Source organism: Argentina silus, assembly GCF_951799395.1.
Source record: "Argentina silus genome assembly, chromosome: 15".
Lineage (NCBI taxonomy): Eukaryota > Metazoa > Chordata > Actinopteri > Argentiniformes > Argentinidae > Argentina > Argentina silus.
In genome coordinates, this window is record NC_139669.1 from 8,912,359 (window position 1) to 8,930,819 (window position 18,461).

General features: G+C 43.9%; 3 protein-coding genes across 3 annotated transcripts; 1 reads left to right on the forward strand and 2 right to left on the reverse strand.

The window, feature by feature from the left end:
• Positions 1-3,213: 3,213 nt before the first annotated feature.
• On the reverse strand, positions 3,214-7,324 carry sybl1 (synaptobrevin-like 1). Its single transcript, XM_083686544.1, has 8 exons — positions 7,216-7,324; positions 6,434-6,628; positions 6,187-6,244; positions 5,878-6,015; positions 5,146-5,236; positions 4,960-5,027; positions 4,762-4,854; positions 3,214-4,526 (listed from the first exon to the last, which is right to left on the reverse strand). Exons 2-8 carry the CDS (start codon positions 6,577-6,579, stop codon positions 4,458-4,460), a joined length of 663 nt encoding a protein of 220 aa, XP_083542670.1. The 5' UTR covers positions 6,580-6,628; positions 7,216-7,324; the 3' UTR covers positions 3,214-4,457.
• Positions 7,325-7,474: 150 nt separating this feature from the next.
• On the forward strand, positions 7,475-10,189 carry polr1d (RNA polymerase I and III subunit D). The gene is made up of 5 exons (XM_083686353.1): positions 7,475-7,568; positions 8,041-8,138; positions 8,720-8,796; positions 9,629-9,711; positions 9,991-10,189. Exons 1-5 carry the CDS (start codon positions 7,527-7,529, stop codon positions 10,033-10,035), a joined length of 345 nt encoding a protein of 114 aa, XP_083542479.1. The 5' UTR covers positions 7,475-7,526; the 3' UTR covers positions 10,036-10,189.
• Positions 10,190-13,251: 3,062 nt separating this feature from the next.
• On the reverse strand, positions 13,252-16,908 carry LOC310815687 (endothelin receptor type B-like; the record flags this gene model as incomplete). The annotated part of the gene is made up of 7 exons (XM_083685578.1): positions 13,252-13,396; positions 13,605-13,713; positions 13,888-14,021; positions 14,291-14,440; positions 14,631-14,835; positions 15,039-15,151; positions 16,531-16,908. The coding sequence occupies 7 exons, from the start codon at positions 16,906-16,908 to the stop codon at positions 13,259-13,261; spliced, it is 1,227 nt and encodes a 408-aa protein (XP_083541704.1). The 3' UTR covers positions 13,252-13,258.
• Between the last annotated feature and the right edge of the window lie 1,553 nt (positions 16,909-18,461).

Genomic DNA, 18,461 nt, shown 5'->3' on the forward strand with positions numbered 1-18,461 from the left:
TAAATTATCCTCAATTCACTACAGCATTCTTGCTCTCAGGGTGACCCTGTTGTAGGCAGACAGAAATAAGACAGAACACATGAGCTTTGTCTTCCAGAACATAAAAGCCAAACTGACTTGCTCTCGAATGTCGGCTAACCAGTGAATGTATTCCATTGTGTCCTAGTTCCAGATCTCTAGAACTGTCAGAGTGAGTGACACTCCAATGTGAAGGCAAGGGAGAGAATAACAACTTAAATTAAGTAAGATACGCTTAACTTGTTACATTGTTAAAGAGTAATATAGTTATTGCTTTGTAATTACATAGTAATGTAATTTCAGCTGCTTTTGTAAATGGACAGTTCCTATACCACATCTATAATAAACATTACTGGTACTTAACTCCATTACTTTAATTACAAAGCAATCACTACATGTAACAACATGTTAATACAATGGTGTCACTACAGTAATAACAGCCTTACGACACAGGTTTAAATGGCAACTAATTGTTTAGTCTGACCAAGAGGAATATCCGGGATAGGACAAATTGTACAGACTTGGATTTGATTACAGACTATTTATACAGTGCTGATTAATTCTGACCAGGGCAGGTGGAATGAGTGCCACCCTTCTTGAGTAAATAAGTGTAGGCAGTGCAGGTCAACACCTGCTAAAGATATTCCTCTGAGCATGTCAAACACCAGTCACTGTCATCTGTTCAGCTAGTAGAACCAAAATAGACTCCATCTCTACACATGTCATTTTCCAAATACACATAATGGTATTTTGGGACTTTAGGTTTGATTTAGCAGCATGTACATACAGCACATCTCTAGATATAGCTATATGCATACCTCGTGGCTCCAGCACATAACGCTTGTAGAACATCCTCACAGACACAGTAGACATGGGAGATGGAGAGATTAAACAATGCTGCTCTACTTCCTAAGCCCCCAGGCACCCTGCACAAAGCCTGTTCTGCTATGCCCTGGCCAGCATCACCCAGAGAGGGGTTATGAGCCGAGACACCCAGAGCCCAGAGCCCGTCTTGGGCTACAAAGGGACAACAGGGCACCAGGTCAAGCCTGGCGATTCCACAGAGCATGCCAGAGCGACAAGGTCGTTCTCTGGAGAGAACAGAGGGGGACAAAAAACACACTGGCAGCCCTTGTTAGTGCCAACGGATATTGAATAGAGTGGCTTACTGTGCTGAGTTTGCGAGTTACTATAAACAAATTGGAGTGTAGAGTGTAAGTGGAGAAGCCTTCGCAAGCTGTTTGCTTGCACTGCTCTGAGCAAAATGGAGGCAATACCAAAATGTCAACTGCTGTAGGAGAGATGTCTCCATCACAACCACAGTAAATTAATAAGATGCTGCTTAGATGTTCATGCAGTGGGAATTTAATGGTGTGCTAAAAAATTATTTTAAATAATATTCTCTTTGAATCTCTCCTCAATAAGAAAGTATTGAATTTGCATCTGATGAGCAAAAGCGTTACATGATGTTCTAATACCATAACTGAACTTTAGCCGTGCAGCCTATGAGCAAGGCATAACAGTAGCTCACAGCCAAGCTGATTACAGCCAGAGGAATGGAGAGAGCGTTAAAGAAGACGGAGAATGGACCCTGGCTGGGTGTATTTCCAGTAACTCATTCCTCTCCAGATCTTCTTACTCATGAGGTCATCTCCCCTATAGGCATGCTCCATTTCCTGAACCCCACCACCACCTCCAGTTCTCGTCTCCTTGCACCTGATGTTCACATATTACCAGCTTTTTTGGAACTCCATGATTATAAATAGCTCAGAGGGGTAAACATGTAATAAAATCCTAAACGTAGCCCAAATAGGAATCCTTGACTGGTATGGTAATGTACGTTATTGATACACTACCAGCTTGTGTATCACATAGGCCCTTATTCTTACGAGGTAACCAAACAAGTTTAATTTAAATAAATCAGTGTATTCGTATCATTACTAAAGTGCATTAAATCACATCGCAGTCTTTTTAGAGCTACATTTAGGTGAGTTTTTTGGTAATGATTTGTCTTGACAGAAAGAAGATGGAAGTCATTCAATTGGTGGCCACTGGAATCGTGAATCTAGTTTAATGCAATTGTCTTTAAAAAACAAAACAAAACAAAACACTGGGTGGCAGTGAGCGACAGGTAAAAGGTTCCGCTGTCAAGAGAAACACAATGTTGACTGTGACAATGCCTACACTACGCTTGTAAACAAGGATGCTGTCCAGTGCACACTTCAATGACACACAAAACATGCCAATCATAACTTCGGATCAGAGTGAAATGGAATAAATGACTTTATAACAAAACAGAAACATGTGCCTAATTCGGCTACCCACCAACTCACCACTTGACAACTTCTTCCGAGCGATAGAGGAGGACAGAAACGCAGCTGTTTGGTCGAAATAAATGGTAGTGTTACAGCAACTTTGCCAAACAGTTATGATTCTACTTCAATCTTGACAACCTCAGTTCCTAGGTTCTTAACAACAAATAATCGCCTTGCTCCACTCATCAATTTGACATTAACACACGTGCTTGTAGGGTTAATTTACCTGGACCAATTACGTTACGTAATTTCTCAAATTAGACACAATCGCTGCGGCGCGCGAGCCAGGGTGCTTGACCACGATTCCGGACGTTATAGTTGCGGTGACACTTCTCCATTTAAGTGGGCTAGGTCACAACATTGTAATCTCTATTCCCCCAGGGTCGATGTCATGTCTTATCCTCGCAGATTGGTGTCACGCATGGCCGGTTGAATCAAGGTAAGGAGTATTGGGCTCCAAATCAGCAGACCATGGCCCTATCCGGAAACAACCCCTAGCCTTTACTCCCTAGAAACACTTATGTACTGTATATCTGAAAGGAATAAACAACATGGCATATCTGGAATCTATTAAAATCTATTGTATATAAAGATTGACAGTAGGACATCTAGTGGAAAGAAAACAGAAATGCCCGAATTCATTTCAAACAATAATCAAGTGTAGGTCTTTGTCATTGTGATGATTATATACCATGTACTATTGGTAAAACTCTTCCATTCAATCAAGTTAAAGTTATCAGTATAGATGTTGTCTTGTTTGTTTGGACTTTGACCTTAAGAAAACAACAGATGAGTTGTGTGTGTGTGTGTGTGCACAGGCACATTTATCCAATCATTTTTTATTGGCAAACTATATCATTCAGCATTAGGCACTATTTCTCCATACTGGGATGCGTCTGAGAAAAACCCTTTCTTCCATTGTAGAAACCAAGGCAGCAGAATAGGTTCTATGCGATTTTATTATTTCAAATCTGGATGTACAATAATTAAATAATTACATGATTATAAACCATATGATGGCAGGAAGCAAATATACAATGTCAAAAGTGCATTGTTGACAAAAAAGACACATGGACATGTTGAGCGCTCAACCAGAGCAGAGGAGAAGAGAGATCGCCTAATCAGGGTCGAGGAGAGGATGGGGTGACATGTCGGACTGGAATCAGGCTTGATTTAAACTTGGGGAACTACAGTAACACTTTTTAAATATCGTTTTTGATGGAGAATTAAACATCCTAAATAGATTCTCGACATCATATACTTTTGTGCAATCAATCCTTTTTTTTCTTCTTTTTTTCTTTTTTTTTTAAACAACGTAACAGAGAAGAGTTAAACATGTGTAACTGTGCCTTGAGTTGACAATATAACCAAACATATAGGACATCACAAAAACCCGCCTTTCAGAGTAAAGGAGGGACACAATACACCATCTGTTGCTGTTCTTTCATTAGAAATTAAATGCATATCTAGTAGAGTTAAGTACAGACAGATGCATGCTGTTGGAGGGAAAGTTGGATCCCCTGCTCCAGCCTGGGACAGTAGAAGCATCAGTTGTCAGTGGTTTGGGCTGCGGGACAAGATACTGGACTGTCTGGGGAGTCCCTGGAGACGGATCTGAAATACCCCTCTAAACACTGTATCTACAGCTAGCATGTCCACCAGTCTCTCATTGGACTGATACACTACCCACTCTTTTCTATGGCAAAGCAAGAAAATCACAAAGTTAGAATTAAAAGATTATCATACCGGTTCGTTCAAATGTCATTGTTTTTACATAGATGGGTGTATAAGATCAGTACCAGATGAGTGTATCAGACCAGTACCAGGCGTGTGTATTGGACCAGATGGCTGCTGTCTGATAGTTAGAGGAGAAGGGGACTCCCCAGCCAGAAGGCAAGTCATATCATTAGACTCTTCTTCCTAAGGAAGGGAAGAAAGCAGGGAGGCAGGACGAGGGAGGGAGGAGGAGGAGCATGAGTGGTCCAGGGGTGTCCCATCAGGAGAGGAGAAGAAAGTGGTTTGTTTCCCTTTGGGCCCACTATCAGAGTTGGGCTACTGGTAGTTTTACAGGAGCTCCTCTCTCTCTTCCTCTCATCCCTCCCTCCTTTCTTCTCTTCCCAACTCTCATTTCTTCACACAGTTGGGCCAGCTGAGGCCCCCGCAGGCTGCAGAGACGATGATCCAGAGGACCACCTGTGGAGACCAGAGATGCACGGCTTAGCAGTCATAGTAACACCCAACCCACACTTCACACAATGACACTTCACTGGTACTCACACCATACAGAGCTCACACTATAACACATACCACTTTACCCCCACCCCCCCTAGTAAAAGCATCTAACATGAAATATCCAGTGTTTAGTACCCCCCCCCCCCCCGACACACACACACACACACAACTAAAGCATCACTGGAAAAGCACTCACCAGGGACACCAGAACCACAATGACAGTCAGCTTGAGGTTCTTCATACACATGGCCCGCGCCAGGTTACGACTGGTGGTCTTAAAGGTGACTGACTGGAAGAGAGTAAAGAAGAGGAGGAACGGGTTCAAGAGAGGAGGTTAGTGGTGCTCTAAGCAGTAGATGAATCAGAATGAGAATCAGATTGAAGTTTGACTCACCGAGTCGACCAGGTTCTCTGTCTTATCAATCAGCAACTCCAGCTTCTCTCCTCTCTGAGCCACCAGGTCTATAAATGACAACAGACACACAGTAAATCGGAGAGACTAAAAACACACCTTATATGGGATTAATATGTATTATCTAACAGTGGGCATTTGACACAGAGAGGAGATGCTGAGACTCACCAATGTTGCGGACCATAATGCCCTTCAGATCATCCACCTGCATCTGAGTCTCAGTCACACGGTCAGTCCCCCGGGGGTCTGAATGGTGCTTCTACAGAGACAGAGAAAGAAATTGAGAGATAAAAGAGAGATACCAGTGGATGTTGACACACGTCTTGAGCGAAAAGCTAGAGGGATGAGTGAGGTATCTGGAGCTTATTTTTAGCTGCTTAAAATGGCATTATTTTCAGAGGCAAACCAAAACCATTCCCCTCTGTAGAAGAGACTTAGTTTGAGGCCTGCTCTCTGACCAACATGTCAAAGCTGATTATCTTCTATGATGCATTGTTTTCAGGACATGCAAACACGTCAAGCCTCGACACAATATTTGATTGTGTGTGGCAACCATGCATTAAAATGTCACAAAAAACACATACAGGTCACGAAAAGCTCCCCTCCATAGCACAATGTGTGTGTGTGTGTACTGTACAAGTAAGTTAAGTGTAAGTGAGATCAGTGTGGTGTGATCATGCGCTCTACTTCCCCCTGAGGCAGAGTAGTCATGCAGTCCTCACAAGCTCCTGCTATACTCGCAGACCTTTCTACATCTTATTCCCTACTTACACCACACACCCCTACACCCCAAACACTCTATTCCCGCCTTAAAGTCCCTCTACAACACACCTCTACTCTCTTTTACCATTCCTACCATCTTAATTGTAAACACCCAGTGCTGGTCTTAGATCTACTCACCATCTGAGCTGCCAGAGTGGAGGAGAACTCGCTGTTCATGGCGTAGGGCAGTGCGGTCTGGGCTCGCGACCCGTATGTCGTCTGGAAACGCTTCTTCACCTCACTTAGGAAGCTGAATGCACGCGACCTCTCAAAGTCCTGAATCGCACAAACACAGAGTACACACACTCTTTGAAAACTCAGTCAGGACACAGACACACACAGGGTTTATTATACACATACTGATTCATAACACAAACACACAGGTGTAATATAGGTACCCTACAGGCAGTGTAGAAACATGCCTTGATGATCCCATCACATACTCACATCATCAGTGATGCCCAAGTATATGATTCGGTCATGGCAGATGTAGTGGAAGAGATAGCTGAAATCAAAAGGAGCTTTGTCAGCAAATCAAGGAAACACAGATGTCAAAGAATAATCAGTCTAGAGATTAAGTGGGGGAAGTCCCTGCTCCAGTCTTCTATGGTCTTCCTTATCTTATTTGCTCTTTACAGACTACCTTAGACCTGCGAGGACACAAAGAGCTGTGTGTGTGTGTGTGTGTGTTTACCTGCCATGGCTGTAGGTGAGCTTGTTGTTCTCTGAGGGGATCTTGGCCAGGATCTGTTCCGTCACTTCCAGGAAGTTCCCACCACACCAAGCATGCTTGGCCAGGATGGTGGTGCCACGGGCTACCACCGCAAACAGGATTGCCATGGCAGCAGGGAGGGTCAGGGCAGGGGTAAGGGGGGAGTCAGGTGGCTCACTGAGAGATGAGAGGGATGGAGGAGAGAGTGATGGGATGGGAAAATGAGGGATTGAGAAGAGGGATGAGAAGGCAGGAGAGACGGATTGAGAGATGATGGGGGAATTCATCACTCTATTTGTTCTGATTTAGTTATGGTATGCTAGTACATTAGCGTAAACATTTAACACGATTTCACCAGCTAAAATATAGAGAGATGATAATCAAAGCTTTTGACAAAGGTCTAAAAAGCTATCTTAGCTTGCTAACAGCAATTTCCACCGTCACGACTTGAACAATTAGCCTTTGCAAACCTTGGCCGGGGGTGACAATGTTTTATTACAGTGCCCGATTATCTCTCAATGTTGTTATGATCAATAAAACGAGTTAGCTAGGTAGATGTCCCATCGTAGCTGCTGGCAAATGATACAACGGGCTATAACGTCAACAATGACATAGCGTACCTACGCGGAACCAACGAGAGTAACGCTCTGTGTGGTCTCTCTTCTTGACAGCTAACTAGCTAGCTTCGCGCCATCGCTAGTTGGCATTAATACAATTACATCTTTGTATTGTAAGCTAAGATAATGAAAAAGGGGTATAGGTACCTCCGATGCTGTGTAGTCCTCAAACGTGTGTGTTTTAAACATTGAAAGAGCAATTTTGGTAATCCTCTTCACTGACTTCTGCTTTCGAAATCACGTAGCCCCACCGAAGAATACATGAAGCCCATAGGAAATGTAGTTCTTTGGTCAGGGTCTATTACTTAGGGTGCATGTCGCATCTAGCTATATTGACTACACTTCTGGCTGTACAGGTACTTCCTGCAGAGTCTGTCGTAAACGTCACATGTTTTTAATTCTATGTCACATTTCCGCGACGGCCGAAACTGCTGCGGAGTTGAGAGTTCTCTTCAAGCATGGCTGGGGTAGATGTTGAAAAGAAACCGGTGTTAGAGATGGTAAGTATTGCTTCCAGAACAATACGAGCACTACCCCATAGGATATTCTACTGAGTATTTATCTTAGGATATTCTCATTTTCTATAAAGGCAGTCCTCTACTCTAGGCTCACGTGGGGAGAGGTTCCACATTGGGCGTATTTATATTATGAGCGCGGGTAACACCAATGCATAAATGTAGCAATAATGATTTGAACTTAATCTATGTCATGTTCCAACGTCTGCTTGTAAGGTAATGTATTATTGTCTTTATAGTCTGCATGGCGTCTGACTAATTCCTGTATGGAAACCTGCAATAATACAGATTTCTCTCCACTGTGGGGCAGTGTTCGGTTGTTTGTTTGAATCACAGTGACTGTGGCTGCAGCTCCTGATCTGAAAGATGCTGTGAGAAGGCTTGTGTTGTGTTGTGTTGTGTTGTTGTGGTTTTGCTGAGGTTATGATGTTGAGGTTCTGTCTGCGCTGTATTTCAGGTGCAGGCTGACGGGGCTGATGAGGGTTGTGTGACGTTTGTGCTACATGAAGAGGACCACACTCTGGGCAACTCCCTCAGATACATGGTCATGAAGGGGTCAGTACCCAACCCTAACCATTCAATGATAAATTCAAATTTTCTCGAGCAAATCTCTGTTTTTGATGTACATGACATGTTGTAGAAAGGTACAGACAACCATCATCCCCCTCATGAAAGAAATGGGTGCAAACGAGAAGTTCACATTTGCCTCTATTTCTTCCATTGTAGACTGATGAGGGCATCACTGGTGCCTGGTAACTTTCTCAAAACCAAGCATAATCACAAAAAAAGTGTCTAGAACATCAGACAAAATCAGAACTTATCCTTCAACCCTAACCCACACCTTGTAGTCTAACCCTGTATCTCTCATGTACGTAATGATGATCCAGTCCCTCTTTGGAGCCTGATTTGCCTCAAACCCACTAGGGATCAGCAGTTTGTTAAAGGATTGCATTTGATAGATTGAAAACAGAGAATTTACAAATGATTTTTATTGTTAATGATTCTTTCTTCATTTCATGTCAGTTCTGGCCAATGTTAAACTGGCCGAATGGAAGTAAATCTGCTACTGCATTACTAAGAATGATTCAACACAGACAAACGTGTGTGTGTGTGTGTGTGTGTGTCTGTGTCTGCAGTGAGGATGTGGATTTTTGTGGGTATAGCATCACCCACCCCTCTGAGAGCAAGATCAACTTTCGCATTCAGACACGAGGTAAGACACACCTCTACTCATTCTCTCTCTTCAGAGAAAGAGAAAACTGAGTAAACACACTTGCGGCTGGTTGGAGAGAGTAAACAGACTGATTGGAGTCTGGTGCTTTCAGTTTCTGTTCACACAGCTGAGGGAGGAATGTCAATGAAGGGCTGCTGTCAATATTACAAATGCACGCACATTTCTCTCTCTCTCTCTCTCTCTCTTTCTTTCTCTTTCTAGGTCACTCAGGTTCACTCACTCACTCAAATTAATGATTGTATTTTTACCGAACAGATTTGTCTACATTACATACAGAATCACCTGTCAACTGTTTAGTAGTCAAACAGATGTTTATTCTCACATCAAAGCATTATGGGGAATGTGTGAAAACAACATGTGTGTGTGCTGAGGTATAGAGTAGCCAGAGGACATTCCTACCCTGCTATGCCTGACATAGCCTTGGGATAATAAATATCCTATACCATGCTGTGTACACACAAACACACACACACGGATGCACACACAAATGGATGCACACACAATTATCATTTGTGCTTTACCGAGGGTATTCCTGGGTGCTGGGTTGTCTCAAATCACATGAAAGACTTTAAGGGGGTTTTCTTGATTTTACACTGTTTGTCACTGGTAATAATTTAACACAATTGGTATCCTCTAGTTAACAGCTGGTATTTTCTGGTATTTGTAATAGTTAATCCCTTATTAACAAGAATTCATAGGTCAGGTCATGGATAAAAAGTCGTTTGCCAAGTATTTTAATTAGGGGGATGTGAAATAAACCTGTGTACGTGTGTCCAAGTGCACATATGGATGTCTCCCCTATATGTTCCAGGAGGGGTGCCAGCAGTTGAGCCGCTGAGGAGGGGTCTGAATGAGCTCACTGATGTCTGTCAGCATGTCCTCAACACCTTTCAAGTATGCAACACACATGCTACCCATTACACGCTACCCATTACACAGTACGATGAAAGGGCCATAAAACTGAAACAAAAAGTAACATGATAAAGAAGGTAGAAGAAAAATAAAGGTGGGGTGCACAAAACTAATCTCATGATCTGAGGAGAGAGGTTTAGAGGGTCAGACCTCCTCTCTAAAAGCTCTCTCTTCTCTTTCTTGTCATCTTAGCATCCCTTCTGTGTGCTGTTCAGTGTGGGGGATGTGGGTTAACTCTGTCAGCTGTTTTTTATACTGTAGGTACGGATGAACGACTTTAAGGAAAGACAGGAGCCCATGGAGTGAGGAGCAGAGTTCAACCCAGCAGGAGCGCATGTCTGGTCAAAGGGTCTCTCAGCATGGACACACACACACACACACACATTTCTGATGGTTAATCCAGATGTTTTCAGACACGCACTTTTTACCTTTCTCATCGTTAATCCAGAAGATTTAGTTTTTTTCTCTGAACTGAAGTTTATCATGCAAACCGTTATATTGTTAATGGACACTTGTACAGTTTTCTTGATGTTTTATTTTTTTGTCGTCCAGTAATTAAAGTGTTTCTTAAGATAAATGTTTGATTTATGTCATTCTTTATCATTTGTGTCCAAACGAGTCCATCCTCCCAGGGATGCAGAGATGAAACAAAGATCGTTGTCAGTTTAACTTATTGATTTTACGTCCTCAAGGAAACATGCTGGAGTTCTGAAATATCACTTTGGAGTCAGTCCATTTGGCAGCGAAAGTATTTTGTGAAAGTTTTCAAAAATAATGCCCCAGTCCTGTGGATCATGATGTGATGATGGATCGAGAGGTTCTAGAATGTCCCTGTTACCTGAGGAATGTGGAGTCAGGGACCTCATATGGAGCTGAGAGCAAGGGGTGAAGAGTCTAACTCGGAAACTTGTACTTACCATGACCACCTCAGAAACTTGTACATACCATGACCACCTCAGAAACTTGTACTTACCATGACCCCCTCAGAAACTTGTACATACCATGACCACCTCAGAAACTTGTACATACCATGACCACCTCAGAAACTTGTACATACCATGACCACCTCAGAAACTTGTACTTACCATGACCAACTCAGAAACTTGTACTTACCATGACCAACTCAGAAACTTGTACTTACCATGACCAATTCGGAAATGTATACTTACCACCTGTGATCTCAGAGTCCAGAGCATTCAAGTTGGAAGCATGAGGTTGGAAACTCCAAACAACATGAACGCCTGCAGATGATGAACAACTTTAACTTTCAATGTTGCAAGTTTGCAACTCTTCTATATGCATCTCATGCACGATTTCAACAGTTTAGATAAAAAAGATTATCCTGCCATGCTGCTTTCTTGTTGATGTCGTTAGAGAGCTACAAGTCAGAAACTCTGAGCTCGAGGGTGATACCCGAGTTTGCCACTTGTAATTTGGTACAAATTAGGTGTTTGACTTTTTATTGAACCTTTATTTATCCAGGGAGACACACTTGTAATTACAAGTTGGAGGGCGGTTCAAATAGATTTTTCCCTCTCAGAGCTTGTGCAGTATTTTTCTCAGTTTCTGTGACATTCTCTCCCCCGATTGATACGTCGCCAAGGTCTCTGCGAAAATGTTTTGCATACATAGAGCTGATTCCTATTCTAATGACGTCGCACGACACACACACACACACACACACACACACACACACACACACACACACATCTGTGTTTGATGGGCCATACGATCTGGCTCTGATGTTATTTTCGCAGCATAGTGAACCTGGTAAACATACCAGGGTTAAGCATAACAGAACCATCAGGTACACATATAGAATAGACATTTGTCTTTCTTGCTAGTAATAGACAATCATTTGACTTCAGCTCTGTACAGTGGATCACATATGTGTCTGTTAACCTTGCACGAAAGGCTTCTCAGCCAAACACCTGCAATTAGATTTACTTCAAAATGGGCTAAAGAGCGATTGAAACACAAATGTGATAAAATAATATTTATTGCTGCATATTGATCAACATCAAAGTACAATATAAAAGCTTTGTTAATCTTAAAAACTCCCAACAATAGATATTTTTTACATAAGAAAAATGTATCTAAGATAAATGAAAACAAACATATTACTCGCAGTTTTCTAAACATGAATAGTGATTTGGAAAGTTTGAAGGCATGCCTTGCAATAAGATATTGCCCTATAAAAATACATGTTCAATCTTAAGACAATAGAAAGCTTTATACAGACAGTGGTATGTAGCACAAGTTAAAAGGGCATACGTATAAAAGAGCATGATATCAGAATCACCTGGTATCTATTAACATCATTGCTAAACAGTTGTCCCGCATGACTTCAATGTAATGTAGCTAGTGGCATTTTTCACAAGATCACACACACAACATCGCCTCTTCACAGCATTCTATCACATGGTGCAGGACAGAAGACAGTGAACCCATTTTACTCTCATATGATGTCAGTATAGGAACATTGGCTATCATCATACCGTGAGAAACAATGTTGCTACGTACAGGTTCTGGACTACAGACACCTTGTTGTTGATAGTCAGAGCAGAGTTACTGATAGGCAGCAGTACACCACGGTAGCCTGGGTGGGACTGTCTCTGGGTTCTACTGCCTCTGACCTATAACCCTCAACCACAACAGCAGAACCAGATCCTGACCGGCATCCAGGCTACAACTGATATCTCATTTGTTAAAGTATCATTAGGTATAATAACAGCATTTCATCATGACGATTCTCTATAAACAATATAAGACTATACGTTTGTACTGTATATACTAATATATGTATGCATATATACTACTGTAATTCTACATATACACAGACATGTATAAATGTTTACATTCCATCCAGCCCCTTAGAACCGTGTTCCATCCAGATCCACTCTGTCTACACTGCACTTGTCCTCTGGTAAGAACGTAGTCCTCTGGCAAGAACGTAGTCCTCTGGCAAGAACTGAGATTAGCTTTGGTCCTGTGGTAAGAAACTGAGTCAAGCATGGGTCCTGTAGTTGAGTCCATGCAGGTGCTGTCCCAGTGCTTTCATCTCATGGTGGGGTGTGGTGTTTGGGCTGAGTCCCTTTCTCTTCACATTTCTCTTCACATTTACTTCCAGTCTGGCAGGGAGGGACAGGTCTGTCTCCTTCCTCATTGCAGAGGCTTGTCTTTGGCAGTGATAGTGCTGCTCCTCAGTGATGTCACAGCATTGCAGCAGTGCCACTATTTCATTCAGTGGCTCTGTCAGTCCAGAAACATTATAGTGGGCTGGGGGAGAGCAGCTGAGGTGGGCTGGGCTGGGCTGGGGGAGAGGGGCTGGGCTGGGGGACCTCTGTGTATGTGTGCATTTTGCATGTGTATTTTCCGGTGTCTATATACAGTACTGTGTGTGTGTGTGTGTGTGTGTGTGTGTGTGTGTGTGTGTGTGTGTGTGTGTGTGTGTGTGTGTGATTGTTTGTTTGTTTGTTTGTGTGTGTTGATATACTGTGTGCATGCATGCGTGCGTGTAGGTGTGTGTTTATGTAGAGCTGTATTTCTGACTGGAGCGGGAGCTGGTGCGGTCCAATCCGTTTCCGTGGCAGGAGCCCTTCCAGCGGACCCCGTCTATTGGAGTTACATTCCGGCTCGGCCTCTGGCACCAGCAACACAGGCATGACTGAGACACACACACACACACACACATAGAAACATGCTAGGAATCTGGGTAGAGCTGGAATTACTGCAGACAGACTGTGAAAATGATTCTGTGATTGATTGTGTGTGTTAGAGAGAGAGTGTGTGTGTTGCAGTTTGGAGGGGGGGGGTGGGGGTGGAAGGTTGGAGTGTAAAGCAGGGTACAGTATGTACAATACTCTCTCTCTCACCTTAAAGCAGTTCTTAAACTTCTGGCTGACGAAGTAGAGGGCGACGGGGTTGATGCAGGAGTTGAGGGAGGCCATGTTGATGCCAATGTAATCCATCACTAACAGGAAGCTAGCATGGCAGAGGGCAGAGGTCAGCACGGGAACAACAGGAAGTGAGGAAACAGAGAACAATGGGTTCTCATGACCTTACCAACTACCAGGTCTTGGTGTGTGCGTGTGTACATGTGTGCATGTGTGTGTGTGTGTGTGTATGCATGTGCGCATGTGCGTGTGTGTGCTGTACCTGAGCAGTTCACAGCGGTTGGGGTCGTTCTGATCATAGATGGTTTTCTTCAGGATGCGGCTGAGATGCAGAGGCAGCCAGCAAAGTGCAAATATCACCACCAGACAGAAGACCGTCTTAGCCACCTCCCTCCGCTACATGCACACACACGCACACACACACACACACACACACACACACACACACACACAGTTAGAATCACTTCCACAGCCTATAAATCATGACATAAGAAATTTTTACACGCTTGTCATGATTATTGGGAGTAACAGGGGAAATGTTGCAGCTGCCTCAGTTTAACTGAAAACTGCTGCTATGACAAACTCATGCTCTTTTACTATATACTTTTACTTCAGGTGATCTACGAACGGACCTAGGTCCTAGCCCTGACCCAGTGTGTGTGTACCTGTTTCATGTGGTCGTTGAGAGCAATGCGCATGCCTTTCTTGCGGCTTAGCATCTCGCAGGACATAAGTGTGTAGAAGACTCCAGTGCAGGCCAGCGGCAGGCAGAAATAAAACCCAAACAGCCACCAGTCCTTCATGTCCTGGTAAAACTGAGAAAGCACACACACACACACACACACACACCTGCATGTTGAATGTTTCACCCTTCTCAGACTGTTTGCACCCATCTACTAGTGAACACTTTAGATATATGAGTGTGTGCTTGAAGGATCCTATGTTTGTCTGTGTCCGTGTGTGTGCGTGCGTGTGTGCGTGCGTGCATGCAGTAGGTGTGTGTACCTTCATGAAAGCAGTGTTCTGTACAGGGTGCAGTAGACAGACTCGTAGCTTGCTGCCTCTGTAAGGCATCTCCATCATGTCGAAGGCCAGTGCCTCAGGAACAGCCAGGGCCACGGCCACCAGCCAAATCAGAGTCACCTCCACAGCCTTCCACAGAGGAATCCCCATGCCCTTCACCCTGCTCCACGACGTCACTGCATGGTACCTGAAACACACACGTCACATTCAAAACTCATGATGTGCATTGGTGCATGTATTTGTGTGTGTGTGTGTGTGTGTGTGTGTGTGTGTGTGGGTGGGTGTGTGTGTGTGTGTGTGTGTGTGTGTGTGTGTGTGTGTGTGTGTGTGTGTGTGTGTGTGTGTGTGTGTGTGTGTGTGTGTGTGTGTACAGGGTGGACCTGTACTGACCGGTCGATGCTAAGGGCACACAGGCTGAGGACAGTGATTCCAACCGAGGCTTTCTGGATGAACGGCATCAACTTACAGATGTGCACCCCGAACGGCCAGTCTTCAGCTATGAGCTATGGAGGGGGAGAGGAGAGGAGAAGAGGAGAGGAGAGGAGAGGAGGAGAGGAGGAGAGGAGGAGAGGAGAAGAGGAGAGGAGAGGAGAGGAGAGGAGAAGAGGAGAGGAGAAGAGGAGAGGAGAGGAGAGGAGAGGAGAGGAGAGGAGAGGAGAGGAGAGGAGAGGAGAGGAGAGGATAATCAGTACAATAGGAAAGCAGAGGACAGTTTATCAACTTATCTCATAGTTTCATATCATTTTTCATTTCCAGACACTCCTGTCTCTGTCTCTGTCTGTCTGTGTCAGGGTCAGCCAAGCTAGGGACTCGATTCCTCCCTGATTCCTCCCTTATTATCACAAGAAACAAAGCCAAAAACAACCCCCAGAACTATGCTCCTCTCTAAATCTCCCTGCACGTCTGTAGGACTTGGCTGTGCTGACTTCACTTCAAAGGGACAACAGCACATACTGTATGGCATATCTTATTATGCTCACACTATTTAAGTGCTAGGCAACAAAACTCAACATTTATATTCCATTGATACGGCATTCACTTTCTCCAAACCCATACTGTACCACGTTTAACCAAACAAATACCATCTTTATACAAAATATATACCACCTTTACCCAAACGAATATTATCTTTATACAAAATATATACAACCTTTATCCAAACCCATGTATCCAAACCACTACCACCGTATTCCATTCAAACCATCCATACCACCTTAAAACATTGTTGAAATATGGGAAAAAAGACCAGGATGACTACCTCCACACCCGATGATACAGCTAACTAACAGACTGAAAACCTAAATAAACAAATTCTTTAATTCACTAATTCCAACAGAAATAGGGTATACGGTACACATACAGCTCTCTCTCCCTAATACAGACAGCACAAGACCTAAACCACATTATTTCGCTGAGATAAACAGATGAACAGATAAACATAGTCCTCTTCTAGAAGAACCCAGCAGTAATGAACGGTTTGAAGCTTAATGCAAATGTGATTTGGTTGTGGCTGCATTTATCCCTAACCCTGTTAAATGTGTTTACCGCCACATAAACACTAAAATAGAGTATAAAGGCAGGATTCTCCCTATCCCCTGGAATAGTTTACACTCAACGGGATTGTAGTACACCAGACAGTCTGAATCACTAGGGTAGTAATGAGTCATACTCGTGTAATGAGTCACGTGTGTAGTGTATAGTAAGACAGACTAGGATATATAGCAATGAGTGCACAGTATACATTGTAATGCATGACATGGAATGAGGAATGGTATCAAACACATTTGATACCATTCCTCACTCCATTCCATGCATTACAATGAGCCCGTCCTCCGATTTCTGCCGCCGCCAGCCTCCCCTGACAGTGACAGAGTGCATTTACCTTAAACACATTGATGGGGATAGCTATGAGTATGTAGAGGAGGTCCCCCAGTGCCAGACTGCCTATGAGGACATTAGGTCCGTTCCTCATACACTTGTTCTTGTAGATGATCCGAAGCAGCGTAGAGTTCCCAATCATCCCCACTATGAAGATCACACAGGAGACCACCGTGTTGACGTACTTAAATGCACGCCTGATCTCTGTGGGCTTGATGCACATCGGAGGGTAGTTGCTCCGGGGGCGGGCGGGCACGGGGAGGGGGAGGGAGGCGTTGGAGTTGGGGGTCTCTACGTCCCCGGGACCCTGGGAGTCACGGCTGAACCGAGACGCCCCCACCCCAGCGATGACCAGGAGACACAGTAGCCTTACAGCCCTCATTCCCTCGTTCTCTCTTACACACACGCAGACACGCACGCACACGTGCAAACACAGCAGGCTCAAAGACACACGCTCATGGGCACACACACACAAACGCACGCACGCACGCACGCACGCACACACACACACACACACACACACACACACACACACACACACACACACACACAGAGACGCACACACACACAGACGCACTCACAGACACACTTTCAGGGCTTTTCGGAATCTGTGAACTTCCTCCTCTCAGCGTCCTGCAAAGAAACACAAGTGAAAGAGACATCAGACGTGTGTGTGTGTGTGTGTGTGTGTCCTGTTTGTTTCACTGTTGGTGTACATATAATCTTGGATCCCAGAATCTCATCTCTCTATTGAGATTCTGGGGGCCCAGGCAGTAAAAAGTCCATTGCATGAAGTTATCTGAATATAATGCCAGCATTTCTCAGATGTGCAGTGAGTGGTTGTAGAGGAGTGGAGGCTGGTGGAGGTAGAAATCGGAGGATGGGCTCATTGTAATGCATGGAATGGAATGAGGAATGGTACAGTATGAGGAATGGTATCAAACACGTGTTTGATACCATTCACTCATTCCATTCCCTGCATTACATGGAATGTGTATGTCAGTCTATCTTTCTACTGGTCATGAGAACTAATAGGAGTGGAAGATTGGTGTATAAGGCTAAGTTAGGTATAACACTTCCACTAACCTCCATTATTTCTGTATGAATACTATGTACGCTCATGAATAATTCAACATGTTCAGTTCAAGGGTGGGTTTTGTTCTTAGTATGACAATGTCTCTATAGTAGGGGCTCCCTCTGTGTCAGAGAGGGGGGAGCTTTGCGGGAAGGGTTGAGAGCGTAGGTCAGGTGAGGGGTAGGGGGTGGTGTGTGTGTGTGTGTGTGTGTGTGTGTGTGTGTGTGTGTGTATTAAACAGATAGAGACAGAGATACTTTGTTTCCCAGAGTCCCCTATAGGCACTGAGGCATAATAGTCTCATAGTCATGTGCCCAATAATGCCGTAGGGGCATTTTAGGATGAATGGTCTGATTGATGAAGACTGACACACACGCACACGCACACGCACACGCACACGCACACGCACACGCACACGCACACACACACACACACACACACACACACACACACACACACAGATACACACACAGATACACTTTCTCTTACCCTCACTCTATTTGTCAACACAACCACACTGTTGATGGGTTGGACAGTGGAGACATGGAGAGTAACTGTACTTATATAGTATTGTCAAGAACACTATCAGATTCCTCCTTTTACAGAATTCCTCTTCCCACACCCATTATAGTCATTTAAAATAATGAACAGAATATGTATGCAGCCACAAACTACTGTCTGATAGAATTAACATTTAGACACTAGAATTGTGATTCAGCAGCCACACAATCATACACACACTCACATGGTCACACACACACAAATACTCACACACACACACACACACACACACACACACACACACACACACACACACACACACACACACACACACACTTCACAAGGAATCAGTTTTGAAC

What these genes read in the sequence shown, in the direction of transcription:
- sybl1 (XM_083686544.1), bottom strand. Translation starts at nt 6,579, where the DNA reads ATGGCAATCCTGTTTGCGGTGGTAGCCCGTGGCACCACCATCCTGGCC. An exon ending in CCACTCTGGCAGCTCAGATG is followed by an intron (nt 5,237 to 5,877) that starts GTGAGTAGATCT and finishes CTGTCTCTGTAG; the next exon opens with AAGCACCATTCAGACCCCCG. An exon ending in CATTATGGTCCGCAACATTG is followed by an intron (nt 5,028 to 5,145) that starts GTGAGTCTCAGC and finishes TGTCATTTATAG; the next exon opens with ACCTGGTGGCTCAGAGAGGA.
- polr1d (XM_083686353.1), top strand. Translation starts at nt 7,527, where the DNA reads ATGGCTGGGGTAGATGTTGAAAAGAAACCGGTGTTAGAGATG. An exon ending in AGATACATGGTCATGAAGGG is followed by an intron (nt 8,139 to 8,719) that starts GTCAGTACCCAA and finishes CTGTGTCTGCAG; the next exon opens with TGAGGATGTGGATTTTTGTG. An exon ending in CTTTCGCATTCAGACACGAG is followed by an intron (nt 8,797 to 9,628) that starts GTAAGACACACC and finishes TATATGTTCCAG; the next exon opens with GAGGGGTGCCAGCAGTTGAG.